The 14,312-nt window shown below is 57.0% G+C and overlaps 1 protein-coding gene across 1 annotated transcript; it reads left to right on the top strand.

Moving 5' to 3' along the window:
* The first annotated feature begins 712 nt into the window (after positions 1 to 712).
* BBC3 (BCL2 binding component 3) lies at positions 713 to 8,578 on the top strand. The gene is made up of 4 exons (XM_054588498.1): positions 713 to 946; positions 3,711 to 3,999; positions 5,386 to 5,576; positions 7,487 to 8,578. Exons 2-4 carry the CDS (start codon positions 3,726 to 3,728, stop codon positions 7,601 to 7,603), a joined length of 582 nt encoding a protein of 193 aa, XP_054444473.1. The 5' UTR covers positions 713 to 946; positions 3,711 to 3,725; the 3' UTR covers positions 7,604 to 8,578.
* The last annotated feature ends 5,734 nt before the right edge of the window (positions 8,579 to 14,312 follow it).

The following is a 14,312-nucleotide window of genomic DNA, read 5'->3' as shown; positions in this document are numbered from 1 at the left end:
GTGGCTGTTTGTTTGTGTCCCTCCGCGAGGGTCATCTAGATCGAGCTGTCTGTCCAGGTACCCGTGACAGCTGTGCGTGTGGGCGCTCCCGCGTGTGCACCCGCCTGCCCAGTGGGAATGTCCGAATGCGGACTCGGTGGGGTTGCGGGTCTCCATGCGCCCATCAGGGCGGGTGTCTGGGCACCTGTGTGTGCCGCTCTCCCTGGGTCCGACTCCATGTCCCGGCGACTGGGTCAAAGAGTCGACCTATGGATTTGCGTCTGGGGGTGGCCGTGTGCGCGCCCCAGGTCAGTCGGTGCTTTTGCGTCCTCACCCCTGCCCAAGGTGTGCATTTGTGAAACTGTGGCCGTGTGTGAGTCCGCTTGTCCCCGCGGCCCTGACAGCACGTGACTCTCTGTACCCTGGAGCGCGGTTCCGGGGGGTGTGTGTCTGTGAGTCCCAGTCAGTGTGTCAGTGTGTCAGTGTGTGTCCGGCTGTCCCGCGTCGCCCTGGGCCAGGCCCCGCCCCGGCCCGGCTGCAGGGAAACCCCCCGCGCAGAGGTAGGGGGCGCGGCGCGCGCCAGCAAGTCCCGACTTGTCCACAGCGGGCGGGCGGGGCCGTGGCGTCACGCGGGGGCGGGGCGTGGGACCCGCCGGGCGGGGGCGGGGCGGGACGGGGCGGGGCAGCCGCCGAGCTGGCCCAGGATCCGCCGGGCTCCCTGAGACGCGGCGCGAGCCACATGCGAGCGGGCGCCTGGCGGCCGCAGCAACGAAATCGGCAGCGGCGGCCACGACGTGGACGCGCCTGCGGCCCGAGCAGCAGTAGCAGCCACAGCGACAGCAGCAGCCACTGCAGTTAGAGCAGCAGCAGCAGTCGCCGCAGCGAGCGGCGCTCGGCGGGCGCGCCCTCCTGAAGGAAGCCGCCCGCCGCCGATCGCCGCCCCCTCTGGCGTGTTCATGCCCCCGGGGTGAGTGTGCACACCCCGAGTCCCTGCTGGCCGCGATTGGCTAGGCCGGGTGGGCTCCCTGGAGGAGGTGGCGGGAATGCACGCGGAGAGCACTGGGGGCGCACTGCATCCCCACCGCGTGCCTCCCTCTCTTCCCGCCTTCCACCCTCACGAGGGACTCTGGGCTAGGCTGGGGTCGCTGGGCTGGAGGCACTAAGGGTCGGGGAGCGCAGGTGCCTCAGCGGTCTGGCGGGTTTGTTTACAAACAATGGGGTGCAGGCTCGGCAGCGCCCCCTGGTGGCCAGTGCGGCCCCGGGGAAGTGAGTCGACCCCGACTGCCCCGGCCCCCGCAGTCCGGGAGGGGCGGGGCGGGGGTACGGCTCGGAGGGGCTGCCACACCCCGGGCGCGCGCCCGCTGGGGGCGGCGACAGGGGGCGGCTCGCGGGCCGCGGAGTCTGCGGCTCCTGCGGGCGGGGGCTGCGCCCCAGCAACAGCCGGTTATTGGCCCCGCGTTCGCCTGGCGGGCGGGGCGGGCGCACGTGGCGGCGGCGGGGTGGGGGGGCTGTGACAGCGCAGGGGGGCGTCTCGCCCCGCCGTGGGAGCGCGCGTGTGCGGGGTTGTGGATCTGCAGGTGTCTCGCCTGGGTGTGTGCGTGTGTCTGGCTCCGAGTTAGTGCTGGGGTCCTCAGGGAGTGGTGGTGTCCGACCAGGGGAATGTTGGGGCTATGACCCGTCGCGGTGTGTGAGTGAGTCCCCATGTGTGTTTGTGTGGAGTGTTGTGTGTCTGCCCTGCCCGAGGGGTGGGGGCTCTGTTTATGTGTGGCGTACCTGTGTGTGTGTGTGTTCTCTGTGAGAGTTGTCTGTGTGTGCTGTTTGGGGGCGATTCTATCGTGCTGCACTGCTTGCGTGTGCTAGTGTGTGGTTGTTGTGTGTTTGTGTGTTGCTCGAGTGAGCTGTGTTTGTGTGTTTATATGTGTATCCTGCCCGATGTGCCGTATTGATGTGTGCTCGCGTGTCTTGCCTGTGTGGACTCTCTGTGACTGTGTATATCTCCAGGGCATGTGTCTCCTCTCCACGTTTGTGGCGTTCTGCCTGCTGAGTGCCCATGTCTGTTTTCTGTCCAGGTGTCTGTGAGTTCTGCATGGTGTGTGTGTGTGTGTGTGTGTGTGTGTGTGTGGTGGGGGGTTGTCTCAGTCTCCGTTTGGCTTGTGTGTCTGGCATTGGTGTCTGGGAATTGAAGACCGTGTCTCTGTGGGGTCTGTGCAGTGCAGTCAGTGGGTGTTGCTGGCAGCCTCTTGCATGGGGCTGTCTGAGCCTCTGTGTGCGTGTGTGTGTGTGTGTGTGCGCGCGTGCACGCGTGCGTGCGCGCGTGTATGTGTGTTGGGTCTGAGGGGCTTGTCTCCGCGATCGGCTGGCTCATGTGTGTCATGTGGGCTGCGTGTGTGCAGTGTTTATGTCAGTCACGTGAGACCAGTGTTTTCTATGGGTGCTTTAGGTGTGCGTGCCGCCAGGGCTGTGTGGGATTAGAGTTAGCTGGTGCGTGTGGTGTGTGTCGGGTCCGGGGCTGACAGTTGGTGACGGTGTTTTGAGGTGGGGGGAGGAGGGTGGGTGGCTGTCTGCTGTTCTGCCGTTGTGTCTGTGTGTCATTGCCGGCGTGTGGGGTCCGATGACGTGTCTGTGTATGCCTGATTTACATGTGTCCTGGGGTCTAAGAGTTGGTGACAAGTGGGTGTGTTTCGATTGTGTTGGTCTGTGTGTGTCTGTGGATGTCCGTGTTGATATGCATGAGTCCCGAGGTGTGTATGCCTCATCTCTTGGGTGTGTATGTGTGTGGGAGGGGGTAGGTGTGTTTGAGAAGTGTGTGTTTCTGTCTGTGCTTGTGTTGGCTGCATTGTGTGTGTGTGTGTGGTGTGTGTGTGTGCATATCAACAGTGGGTCGGTGACATTCTGGCACTTTGTGTATGTGTGTGATGTGTGTGGGGAGGGGGAGCGGTGGAGGGGATAGGTCGTGCCAGACAGTATGCTCTGTTTGTGTAGTTCTTCTGATGGTCTGTGTGTTTGTGTACGTTCACGTTTTGGTCAATGTTTGTGTGTGTGTGTGTGTGTCCTGTGTACTGAGTCGCCATGTCCGATACTAGGACCATCTCAATGTTTCTGTGCAAATGGGAGGTGAGGCGGGAGGTCAGACTGGCCGGTCCTGCCTGAGTCCTTACATGTGCGTGTTGTGTACCCTTCGCACACACCTGCAAGTTTCCTCCACTGGGGTCCTGTGTGAGTCCCTGTGTGTGCTGGGGGAGCGGTCGCGGTGCCTGACTGCCCTTCGCGTGTGCCCATCCCTGTCCCAGGACTTATCCCCACCAGCCTGTGTCCGGTGTGAACCCGTCCGTGTGGATGAGTTTGTGTTGTGCGGCTGTCACCCCTCGCACACAGGCACACCTGACAGACCCCTGCAGCTGGGTCCTGTGCGAGCCCTTGTACTTGCTGTGAGAGCCATCCTGTGCCTCCTTGTCCCTCTTGTGTGCCCATCACCATGTGCTTGGGAGGCTGCCTCCTCCCGAGCCCCGGGTCAGTCCCTAACCGGTTGTGTGTCTGGTGTGGCCATCACCTTCACAGTCCCCTCCATCTGGGCCCCGTGTGTGTGGTGGGCACCATCCCTGCCCCCATGTGTGCTCACCGCAGTGTGCAGGAGTGGAGGTGCCCTGGGGACCCTGTAGGGAGTGTGCATGGTGGAGCCCGGTGACCCCTGCACTTGCTGGCTGACGGCGCCTCTCTCCCCTGTCCTGCAGGCCCCAGGGAGCGCCATGGCCCGAGCACGCCAGGAGGGCAGCTCCCCGGAGCCCGTAGAGGGCCTGGCCCGCGACGGCCCTCGCCCCTTCCCGCTCAGCCGCCTGGTGCCCTCGGCTGTGTCCTGCGGCCTCTGTGAGCCTGGCCTGCCCGCCGCCCCCACCGCCCCCGCCCTGCTGCCCGCTGCCTACCTCTGCGCCCCCACCGCCCTGCCCGCTGTCACTGCCGCCCTGGGGGGCCCCCGCTGGCCTGGGGGCCCCCGCAGCCGCCCCCGAGGCCCGCGCCCCGACGGTGAGTGCCCGCCCCACACCAGGGAGGATGGGAGCCGGGAGAGAGACACTGAGGAACTGGCCAAGTGGGAGCGGGTGGGGGGAGGTGGCGAGCCGGCCGGGCCACAGGGAGGGTGTGGCCTGTGTGGTCTTTGTGTTGCAAGAAGCAGGAAGACGGAGTGGGAGGCTGGGGGTGGGGGGACGCCGAGTGGGAAGTCCCTCCTGGAATCTGACTGCAGTCCCCGAGTGGCAGCCCGTGGCCTTTTCCGGGCCTGGGGCAACAGCTGTTTCCCAGCCCCTCACCCCTAGCCTGGGTCCCTTTAGCCCCCCTGAGGATTGTAGTGGGAAAGAGTGTGGGCAGAGCGGGAGGACGGTCACTTCAGGACTTTGGGGAGGGGTCGAGGGTGGCCTTTTGCCATTATCTGCGTCTTTTTGGCAAGGGTCCGCCCTCTGTGCAGTCCTGGAGGAGGAAGGAGGGGGAGGGGCCATTGTGCTGGGGAAGTGTGTATGCGTGTGGGGGGGGTGAGTCTTGGGGAGGGAAGGGTTAAAGGTCCCCTGCCTGATGGGCCGTTAACCCTGTGGAGCCCGGTTAGCCCCATCCCAGCCGGCACACTCGGTGGCAGGAGAAAGGCTCTCCCGGTCTCCCTCCAGCCCCACCCTGTCCCTGGAGCCCAGGGAGGCTCTGAGAGAGAAACTTCTCGGACTCAGTTCCCTGGAAGTGGGGCAAGACGGGCTCGATTTCAAGACCAGAGTCCCAGGTGTGGAAACTGAGGCCCTGATTTTTGGCCTTCAGGATCCCTCTGGCCAGGACCTAGGGTGACAGGAGGGAGCAAGAGACCTCAGAGGAGCTGAGAAGGGGGTGGGGCTGGACAGCATCTCCTGCATCCCAGCCCCCCAAGGCCCGGGTTCTGAGGCAGCCAGTCTGGCCTTCTGGTCTCCAGGCCCCTGCCACATCCGGAGGTGTGGCTTCACTGTGGTTGGACACCAGAGGGCAGGAGACCTGAGGCTTGTGACTCTGGGTGTAGCCAGTGGCTGTATCCCTGTGTGACCTTGGGCCACTTCTTAGGGTGGCCCTCAGTTGCTCTATCTGTTAAATGGAGCAAGCAAAATTTGGCCCCGTTTTGGAATAGAAGTACCTAGGTCAGATGAGAAGAAGGCCTTACTGACTAAAACGGGCTAGACAGGTGATTTCAGAGAGGCCGCCCCAAGACCTCTTATCGGCCTTCTGCTGTCTGGGGAGTAAGAGCTGACAAATCAGGCTCTAAGCAGGGACGACGGAATTGCTAGAAATAAGGCGGGAAGCAAAAGAGAAATCAGGCGCCAGCTAACTCAGCTAACTAGTCCCTCGGGAACACCTCAGGGCCTAGAGGGGTCATGGGTGCTGACCACACCCCTCGGCTTTTCCCAGGTCCTCAGCCCTCACTCTCGCCCGCGGAGCAGCACCTGGAATCGCCGGTGCCCAGCGCCCCGGGGGCCCTGGCGGGCGGCCCCACCCAAGCAGCCCCGGGAGTCCGGGGGGAGGAGGAGCAGTGGGCCCGAGAGATCGGGGCCCAGCTGCGGCGAATGGCGGACGACCTCGACGCTCTGTATGAGCGGCGGGTGAGTGCTGGGGGAGGGGTAGACGGCAGGTGGGACTTCCCGCGGGGGAGGGGGCTGCGGGCGGCCCCGCCAGATGTGCGGCAGCTGCTGCCCTGCGCGGCGGGGTCGCGCCGGGGACAGGCAAGTGGGAGGGGCGGCGTGGCCGCGGAGCCGGGGAAGGCCCCGCGCAGCGGCTGGCACGGCCCGGGCCGGGCCGGGGCTGCCTGGAGCGCTGCGGCGCGCCCGAGCCCGCGGCCGCGGGGACTGAGGGCGGCGCTCGGCGGAGCGGCTCATATATCCCGGGCTATTTATAGCCAGTGAGTCAGCAGCGGCGGCGCGGCCGCGCCCGCCCCTCCTACCCGCCCGCGCTGCAGGCAGCGCGCCACACAGCTTCCCGAGCCGGGCGGGGGCGGGGCCTGGAGCCCCGCCCCGCGGGAGGACCCGCCCTCCAGCCCGCCGCTCCTCGGTTGAAAACAAAATATTTGAAGCCTGCAGCAGGGAATAGAGAATAACAAACATCAGGGCGCCCACCCGGCTCTCTCCATCCTGAACATGACACCCGCACTGCTTGCTTATTCAAAGAAAAACACAAACCGGATGTTGTGAAGCCCCTTGTTCCCCTCTGTGACCCCGTCCCTTTCCCCCTTCCCAAGGAAACCTCTCAAGTTGCCTTGTTCCATTCCTCTGCAGGTGTTGATTCTTTTACTCCATATTTACCAGGCCACAAACAATGCTTAGAACTGTGGGGCGTTTGTGGCGTAATATATATGATAGAGTGTGTGTTTCTCTCCAAACTTCTTCCCTCTCAATTTATGCTTGAGATTCATCCACATGGGCAGAGGAGCTTTGCCTCACCCATTTTCACTGATGCTTAAGTTTCTGTTGGATCAGCATATAGTATCCATGTTCATTTTCACATTGTAGGATCTTTAGGATTTTTAAAAAATATTTCAGATTTTATTTATTGGCTTTTTTTTTTTTTTTTTGGCTCTTCCAATAAAGCACATCTCCAGGTGCACCCATGGGTCTCCAGAATAGATACCTGAAGGTGGCGTGTCCACCCTCAGCCTTCTTAAATGTTTGCTCACCTGCTCACCAGGGGGGCTGTGCTGTGTAGCACCCGGAAACCATGTCGCAGTGGCAGGCTTTTTAACTTACGGTATTCTGATGTGCCCTCTTTGCTATCTCCCGGCCACAGGAGTTGGTGGGGAGTAAGGAGGAGGCAGGGTCTGGTACCAGGCATCCCACCTGCCGTTAGGATGGTTTACCTGACCTTGTTCTCAACTCTAAGATGGGTTTCTCCTTCCCAGTATGGGGATGGGAGAGTGCTGTAACTTTTTCTTTTTACTCATGTGAGCCTTCTTGTGTCTAGCTCCTTTCTTGCCCACTTTTCCTAACAGTTTGGAGCTGAGAGGGTCCTAGAGGCCACCCCAAGTCTTTGTCCTGCCCCTCGCGAGACGACAAGAGTCAGCTTGGCCTCCATATACTTCTGCGCAAACTCAGCACAGGTGGTGAACTGTTCCCAGTTCTCCTCCTTCCACAGATTGTTCTAGAATCACTGAGGCTATGGGGCTCCCTGCTCCGCTGCTTCCATCTCACCAGCCTTTTAGGGGAGGGCAGGAGGGGCTGCAATCCAGCCCCACCCCTTAGCCCCATGTGACTTCAGTTGGGAGCCTTTTTCCTCTGGAAGTTGATGACAGGTCCTGAGCACTTGCTGTCCTCCCTCGAGGTGATGACATTGGCCCACTTGGGCAGAGGAGCTGGGCCTGGAGCCTAACTAACAACAACGGCACCTACTTCCGAGAGTTGGCCGAGGGTGTACCTCACCCGTAGGACCATGCCTCCCTCCTCGGTGCCCTTGAACCCGCCCACCCACCCACGTGCCCCTGTCACAAGCCCCCTCTCACTTCCTCACCTCTCTCTTTCCCTAGAGACAAGAAGAGCAGCAGCGACACCGCCCCTCACCCTGGAGGGTCCTGTACAATCTCATCATGGGACTGCTGCCCTTACCCAGGGGCCGCGGAGCCCCCGAGATGGAGCCCAATTAGGTGCCTGCCCCCACCTGGTGGACGTCGGGGACGCGGGGGGCAGGACCCTCCCACCTTCTGACGCCCTGGCCAGCGCAGGGGACGTTGTCTGCACCATGTAGCGTACTGGACTACCAGCCCTGCCTGTCCCAGGGGCGGGCCAGGGCAGCCCTTCCAGACCCAGCCCCGGCCTGCCTGGGGCGCACTGACGGAGACGTGGACTCCTGGGCCCCTGGCTGAGAAGCCAGGGGAGAGAGGGCTGACGGACTCAGCGTCTCAAGGCGGCGGTGACCGAGGGGGTGGGGACAGAGCCGCCCGCCTCTGCCGCCCACCACCATCTCAGGAAAGGCTGCTGGTGCTGGCTGCCCGTTCCAGCTGCAGGGGTGACACTGGGGGGAGGGGTCTCCCACCCAGTGCTCCTTCACTTTGGGCCTGGCCTCAGGCCCCTGGTGCTTCCCCCCCTCCTCCTGGGGAGGGGGCCCGTGAAGAGCAAATGAGCCAAACCTGACCACTAGCCTCCTGGAGCCAGAGAATGGGGTGCGTCTGCCGGCTGCCCCCCAGTGCCCAGCCGTCTTCCCTGAGCCAGCCGGCAGGTGGTGGGCATGCCTGCCTCACCTTCATCTGGGGGTGGCCAGGAGGGGCCCAGACTGTGAATCCTGTGCTCTGCCCATGACCACCCCCCGCCCCCATCAATCCCATTGCATAGGTTTAGAGAGAGCACGTGTGACCACTGGCATTCATTGGGGGGGTGGGATATTTTGGCGGAAACCGCCCCAGCCTTAGTCCCCAGGGCGAAGCGCTGGGGAGAAGACGGGGAGTCAGGGAGGGGGGAGTCTCAGAAGAGGGAGGAGTCTGGGAGTGGGGAGGGATGGCCCAGCCTGTAAATTTCTGTATATGCGCTGCTGTAGATACCGGAATGAATTTTCTGTACATGTTTGGTTAATTTTTTTTGTACATGATTTTTGTATGTTTCCTTTTCAATAAAATCAGATTGGAACAGTGGATACTCTTTCTGCTCTCCTTCCCTGCCGCATGACCTGGTCTGGTCGGAGCCTCTGGGGCTGGTCTGGGTCCACAGGGCACACCCGACGGTCCGCAGCTCTTGCTAAAGGAACTCTGAGGGGCATGGGGCGCCCCCGCCCGAGCCCAGCCCGCATGAGTGCCTGTTCCACTGCCACACACAGCAAAGCCCCGTGAGGGTGGGAGTTTGGGCGCTTTCTCATTTACCGCCCTCCCCACCTCCCCACTAGGTGAGGTATTTACAGAAGGAATGAGTGACCTGTAAGGAGTCCTGGAGAACCTGTCAGTAACAAGACAGGCCTTGTCCCTGCTCTCATGAAGGCACAAGGTAACATCTGGGAGGGCGTCAGCATCGAGCTAAGCTCAGAGTAAGGCTCACCAATGTCTCTGCCCTGAGGCCTAGCCCAGAGCCGGACATAAAGAGCCGGTGTTGAATGAATGTAAGAAGGATGCTCCCACAGGGCAACTAGCCCAATGCTTCTCTCTGCCCTCTCCCATACAGGACCAGCAGACACAGGTTCGGATCCCAGCTCTGCCCCTTGCTGGCCTCCTCACTGGAAAGGGGGAAGTTAGAAGAAATGACCCTTCTCCTAAAAGTCCAGAGACTGAGAAAGGGAACCATCATCAATTTGTTGTTCCACTTATCAATGCATTCATTGGCTGACTCTTGCATGTGCCCTGACTTGGGAGCAAACCCACAACCTTGGTGTATCAGGTTGACACTCCAACCGAGCCACCGAGCCAGAGCGGCATTAGCGTTTCTTGCAGTGCGTATCTGCTGGCAACACATTCTTTTGGTTTTATCTGCAAATACCTATTTTCACTGGTGATAGGCTTCTGCGATTGACTGTTTCCTCTCAGCATGGCAAAGATGCTGTTTCCCTGTCTCCTGGCCTCCGTTGTTTCTGACAAGAAACGCAGGATCATTTGAATTGCAGCTCCTCTGTTTGTAATGTATTGTTTTTGTCAGGCTGCTTTCAAAATTTTGTCCTTCATTTTGATTTTCACGTTGACTATTATTCCTCCCCACACACACATTTACCCTGTTTGTGATTCACTGAGCTTTTCAAATCTATGCAGTTATGCCTTTCACCAAATTCCAGAAGTTTGGGGCCATTACTTACTCAAATATTTTTTTTTTCTTTCCCACTTTCTCTCCTCTTTCTGGGACCCCAATTACATGTATATCAGACCTCTTGAGAGTGTCTCATGAGTCCTGGAAGCTCTTGTTATTTATTAAAAAAAAAACAACTTTTCCTCTTAAATTGGATAATTTCTATGAATCTCTCTCCACTTGATGCAACCCCTTCTCTTTCTCCATGCTGCTATTATCTTAAGTCTACCCGTGAGTTTTTAAAACTGCAGGTACTGGCCCATGTGGCTCAGTTGGTAGGAACGTCATCCTGTTACTGAAAGGTTGCAGGTTTGATGCCCGGTCCTGCGTGCATGATCCCCAGTCAGGGCACGTACGAAGGCAACCGATCGATGTTTCTCTCTCCCTCCCTGCCTCCCTCTAAAAGCAATGAAAAAAAAAAATGTCCTCAGGTGAGGATTAAAAACCAAAAAATAAAATTGCAGATACTGTATTTCACAGTCCTAGACCATCCATTATTTATCTGCTAATACTTCCTATTTGTCATTACACCTTTTTACCTCGATGAGCATAGTTGTAATAACTGCTTTAAAGTCCTTGTCTAATTCCAACACTTGGGTCCTCTGTCATCTTGTCTTTTCCCTTGAGAACAGCTCATGCGTCCTTGATCCCATGCACTATATGCTGTTGGGTAATTTTGGGTTGTATCCTGAATATTATGAAGGTCGTGTTGTAGACATTCTGGATTTTGATATATCCTCCAAAGGATGTGACTGGTTTTGTTTTAGGGGACATTTTTGCTTGTGGGACCCAATCTGTTGCAGTAGGGGACAGCTCAGATATGGCTCGTGTCAGCCCTGCTGTGCCAGCCCCACGCATTCAGTCCAAAAGTCAGCAGGAGTCTGGGGCTGCATTTACACACAGGACTCGGGGGTGTCCTTCCTTGGCACTCGCCTTCCCTGTAGCTGTGGGTACTCTCTCTGGTTCTCAAGCAAGCAGGACGGCTGGTCCTGCCTCCCTGCTCCCTGATGCTGTGCCTCCCAGCTCCCTGATGCTGTGCCTCAGGCGAACATGGTGGGACAGCCCCCGCCCCCGCCAGGACACTCATCCTGTCCTGGGCTCTTCCAGCTCCCCTCCCAAACCCACCTGCCTTTGTCCACTCTTCAGAGCCATCCAATAGTTTTTTGGTGGGGTTTTGGTGGGTTTGGGGGTTTTTTTGTACTTTTTTTGTATTGTCTAGAATTTAGTTATTGGGGATGGGGGGGTGTTTCTTAGAAACTTACTCCACCACACAAAGAGAACTGTGGTATCTTCTTTTAAAAAATTTTATTTATGCATTTTTAAAGACTTTATTTATCTCTTAGAGAGAGGGGAAGGAGAGAGGAAACATCAATCCGTTGCCTCTCACACGCCCCCAGCTGGTGCCCTGACTAGGAATCGAACCAGCAACCTTTCAGTTCACAGGCTAGTGCTCAACCCACTGATCCACACCAGCCAGGGCAGTATCTTTTACTTTTTTAAAATTGACTTTAGAGAGGGAGAGAAAGATCGGTTTGATGTACCACTTATTGATGCACTCACTGGTTGATTCTTGTCTGTGCCCTGACCAGGGATTGAACCTGCAGCCCTGGTATATCGGGACGATGCTTTCACCAACTTAGCTCCTCAGACAGGGCTGGTATCCTTTTTATTAGAACCAAACTTTTCATATTTAGGACTGAAAGTGGGGCACTCCACACCACCATCCTGCTTAAATGGAAAGATGCAGAGACCCAGGGACTGGGATTGGTGGTTCCAGTCGTCTATGTGGCCTTCTCCCTTGGAACCCACATGCCAACCAGTCCTGCAACTCGGTGGAGCTGAGGCTCAGGGGACTTGGCAGTGAGGCCCGAGGCCAAATCCCTGCCACCTGCAAACTGCAGCCTCTGGCAAGCTGTCCCAAACTTGAACTGATGCCCCTTGCCGCCTCCAAATGCTCCCATCCTGCAATGGTTGCTTCTGGAGAGATTTACTTGTCATTGTTCATAGTTTTGTCCTTCCTTAAAAAATAGAACTGTGTCTTTGTAAAACTTTCAATTCTGCACTATGCACATGTACTGTCTATCCAAACCACAAACGAAACATACAAGGCTGCCACCCTGCAGCCTTGGGAATCACCATCTCAAATGCATTTATATACTCTGTAACCTGAGCATTTGGCTTTGCAGAGCCTTTCCCAAGTGCTTACAAAGAAAACAGGCTCAATGTCATTCAACAGCAGCCTGATTAAATAGCTTATGGTTCATCTGTGGTTTTGGAATTTGATGCCTGATGCGCTGACAAGGATCTCCAAGGCAATGAGTTAAAAGCAAGTTGCAAACAAAGTTATCTACAAACATAACAGCAGCTAACAGAACATATTAACTCATTTAATTTTCAAGTATCAGAGGGATGTACTACCATCATCCCATTTTACAGATGGGGCAACTGAGGTACAAAAAGGTCACTTGCCCAAGGTCACTAAGCTAAGTGGTAGAGTCTGGATTTGAACCTGACGGCCTGGAGGGATCCACTCTCCATGGATGTGAGGCCTCTGGGAGCTGGATATGAATGTGGACATGCTCAACCTATACAAAAAGCATCTCATATTTCTCCCTGAAATCCAGAGTTTAGCTGTGAAGTCAGCTGTTCCAGCTACGTGGCCATGTTGAGCTGCCAGGCCGAGACACAGTGGGGAGGGATCTCTTTACTCTTACGCTGGTGCGCTGCCTGAGGGTTTAACACAAGCTTAGAAACAAGGTCCACCTGCCCGCTGGGGCCCAGCCGAAGGCCTTCCTGTAGCACCCGGGCCTGACCAGAGGTTTTCGGTGGCGACTACTCAGTCTCTGGACCTTGGGAAGGCAAAGCCCGAGTCTCCTTGTCCTCGTCGAGATCTAAGGCGGTGCCACTCTATGCCTCCCATGAAAGCCTTGCCCATCAGCCCACACTCCCCCTCTTACTTCTTGGGTAAAGCTGTTTTCTTCTCTGCAATATGGTTGCAACAGCAACAGCAGCAACTGTCTACACCACGGGGCTGCTGTGAGGATTCAAACTTAGCAAGAGAACAGACATGCTGGGCCCTGGCCAGTATGGCTCCATTGGTTAGTCGGAGCGTCATCCCGTAAACCAGAAAGTCATGGATTTGATTCCCGGTCAGGGCACACATCTAGGACGTGAGTTCGGTCCCCGGTTGGGGCGCGTGCAAGAGGTAACCAATCGATGTTTCTCTTTCACGTCGTGTTTCTCTCTCCCTCCTACCCTCCTTGCCCTCTCCAAAATCAGTAAGCATGTCCTCGGGTAGGGATTAAGTAAATAAATAAATAAGCATTTTGCAAAGTACCAGGCAGGTAGTGTGAACATGTTAGCATTATTAAACTTTTTGACCTGAATACTACAACATAAGCTTCCTCTCCCCCACACGTAAAGGGGAAAATAGGACACACCTCAATAGATAAACACATATTTACAGAAGACTCGCAGGAAACTGACAAAATGGGTGCGCACTGTAAGAACATGGGGCTGGGATGGAGCTGAGAGCTTTTTACTGTTTTTTACCTTTGCTTTTTTTTCGTCTTTGAGTAGCACCTGTTCCACTACAATGTTCTGTCTTTGGCACATTAAGCACTTACCGGAGTTCGGCAACTGCACAAATCAGACAACAGAAGTGGGGTTGGCAGAGGGCAAACCCGGCCGCCCCAAGGCTGCTCCGGCACCCCAAACGTCTGTCACTTCTGTGCAGATCCTCCTTCCCAGGAAGGCCACACCTCCTGGAGGTACTAGAAACCACAGGATAACCGCTGCGCACTTCCTGGAGACTAGGGAAATCCATTTTATGATAACGTTGACGTGTTATATGGGAGATGAAATTCGAGGAGACGAGAAGGGAGACATTTCTTGCCTGGGGCTGGCAGCTTCCAGCACACCCTCCCTGATTCCCAAGGGGTCCTCTCTGGATGACTCAATCTCTGCCACCAGAGGTACAGGGTGGAAAAGTTTGAGAAGCTTCAGAGAAGACTCTACATGACAATTTTGTTTTTATCCATCCAGACCCGCCTGCGCCCCCTTGTGACCAAGGCCCCACATGGCAAAGTAAACGGAATTAGCTCAACATTTCAAAGAGGGCATGAGTCTCATGCATTAAAACCGCTGACCTCGGGGCACAGAGAGGGGCCCCTCCAGAAAGGCACCCCTAACCTCACCCAGGGGGGGAGCAGAGGTGGTCCAGAGGGTCGGGGATTGAATTCTGCCTCACGGAGACCAGCTCTTTCGCATTGAGTGCAATGGGATTAAAACAGGAAAGGAGCTGATGATTTACTCCAACTTGCCAGGCCCAAATCTCACAGGATTTTACATCAAGGAGGAATCCGCACACATGCCCGAGTCAGGACAAGCATGGGATTCCGAAGACAGCCTGGGCCCGTACGAGCCATGCGACTGGGACCTATTACTCAGTGTCACTAAGTTCAAAATGAGGCTGTTGCCCCCTTGTACTCAGCACAATGCCTGCTACGGAGAGGGGCTACCCAGAGGGTAGCATCAGTATCATGTTTTACTCCTTTTCCATCATTGTAATTCTTGTCACTGAAAACAGCCACTATT

Source organism: Pteronotus mesoamericanus, unplaced genomic scaffold (genome assembly GCF_021234165.1).
Source record: "Pteronotus mesoamericanus isolate MK-2021 breed Mesoamerican mustached bat unplaced genomic scaffold, CSHL_Meso_final scaffold_137, whole genome shotgun sequence".
NCBI classification, from domain to species: domain Eukaryota; kingdom Metazoa; phylum Chordata; class Mammalia; order Chiroptera; family Mormoopidae; genus Pteronotus; species Pteronotus mesoamericanus.
This window is presented reverse-complemented; position numbering and strand designations above follow the sequence as displayed.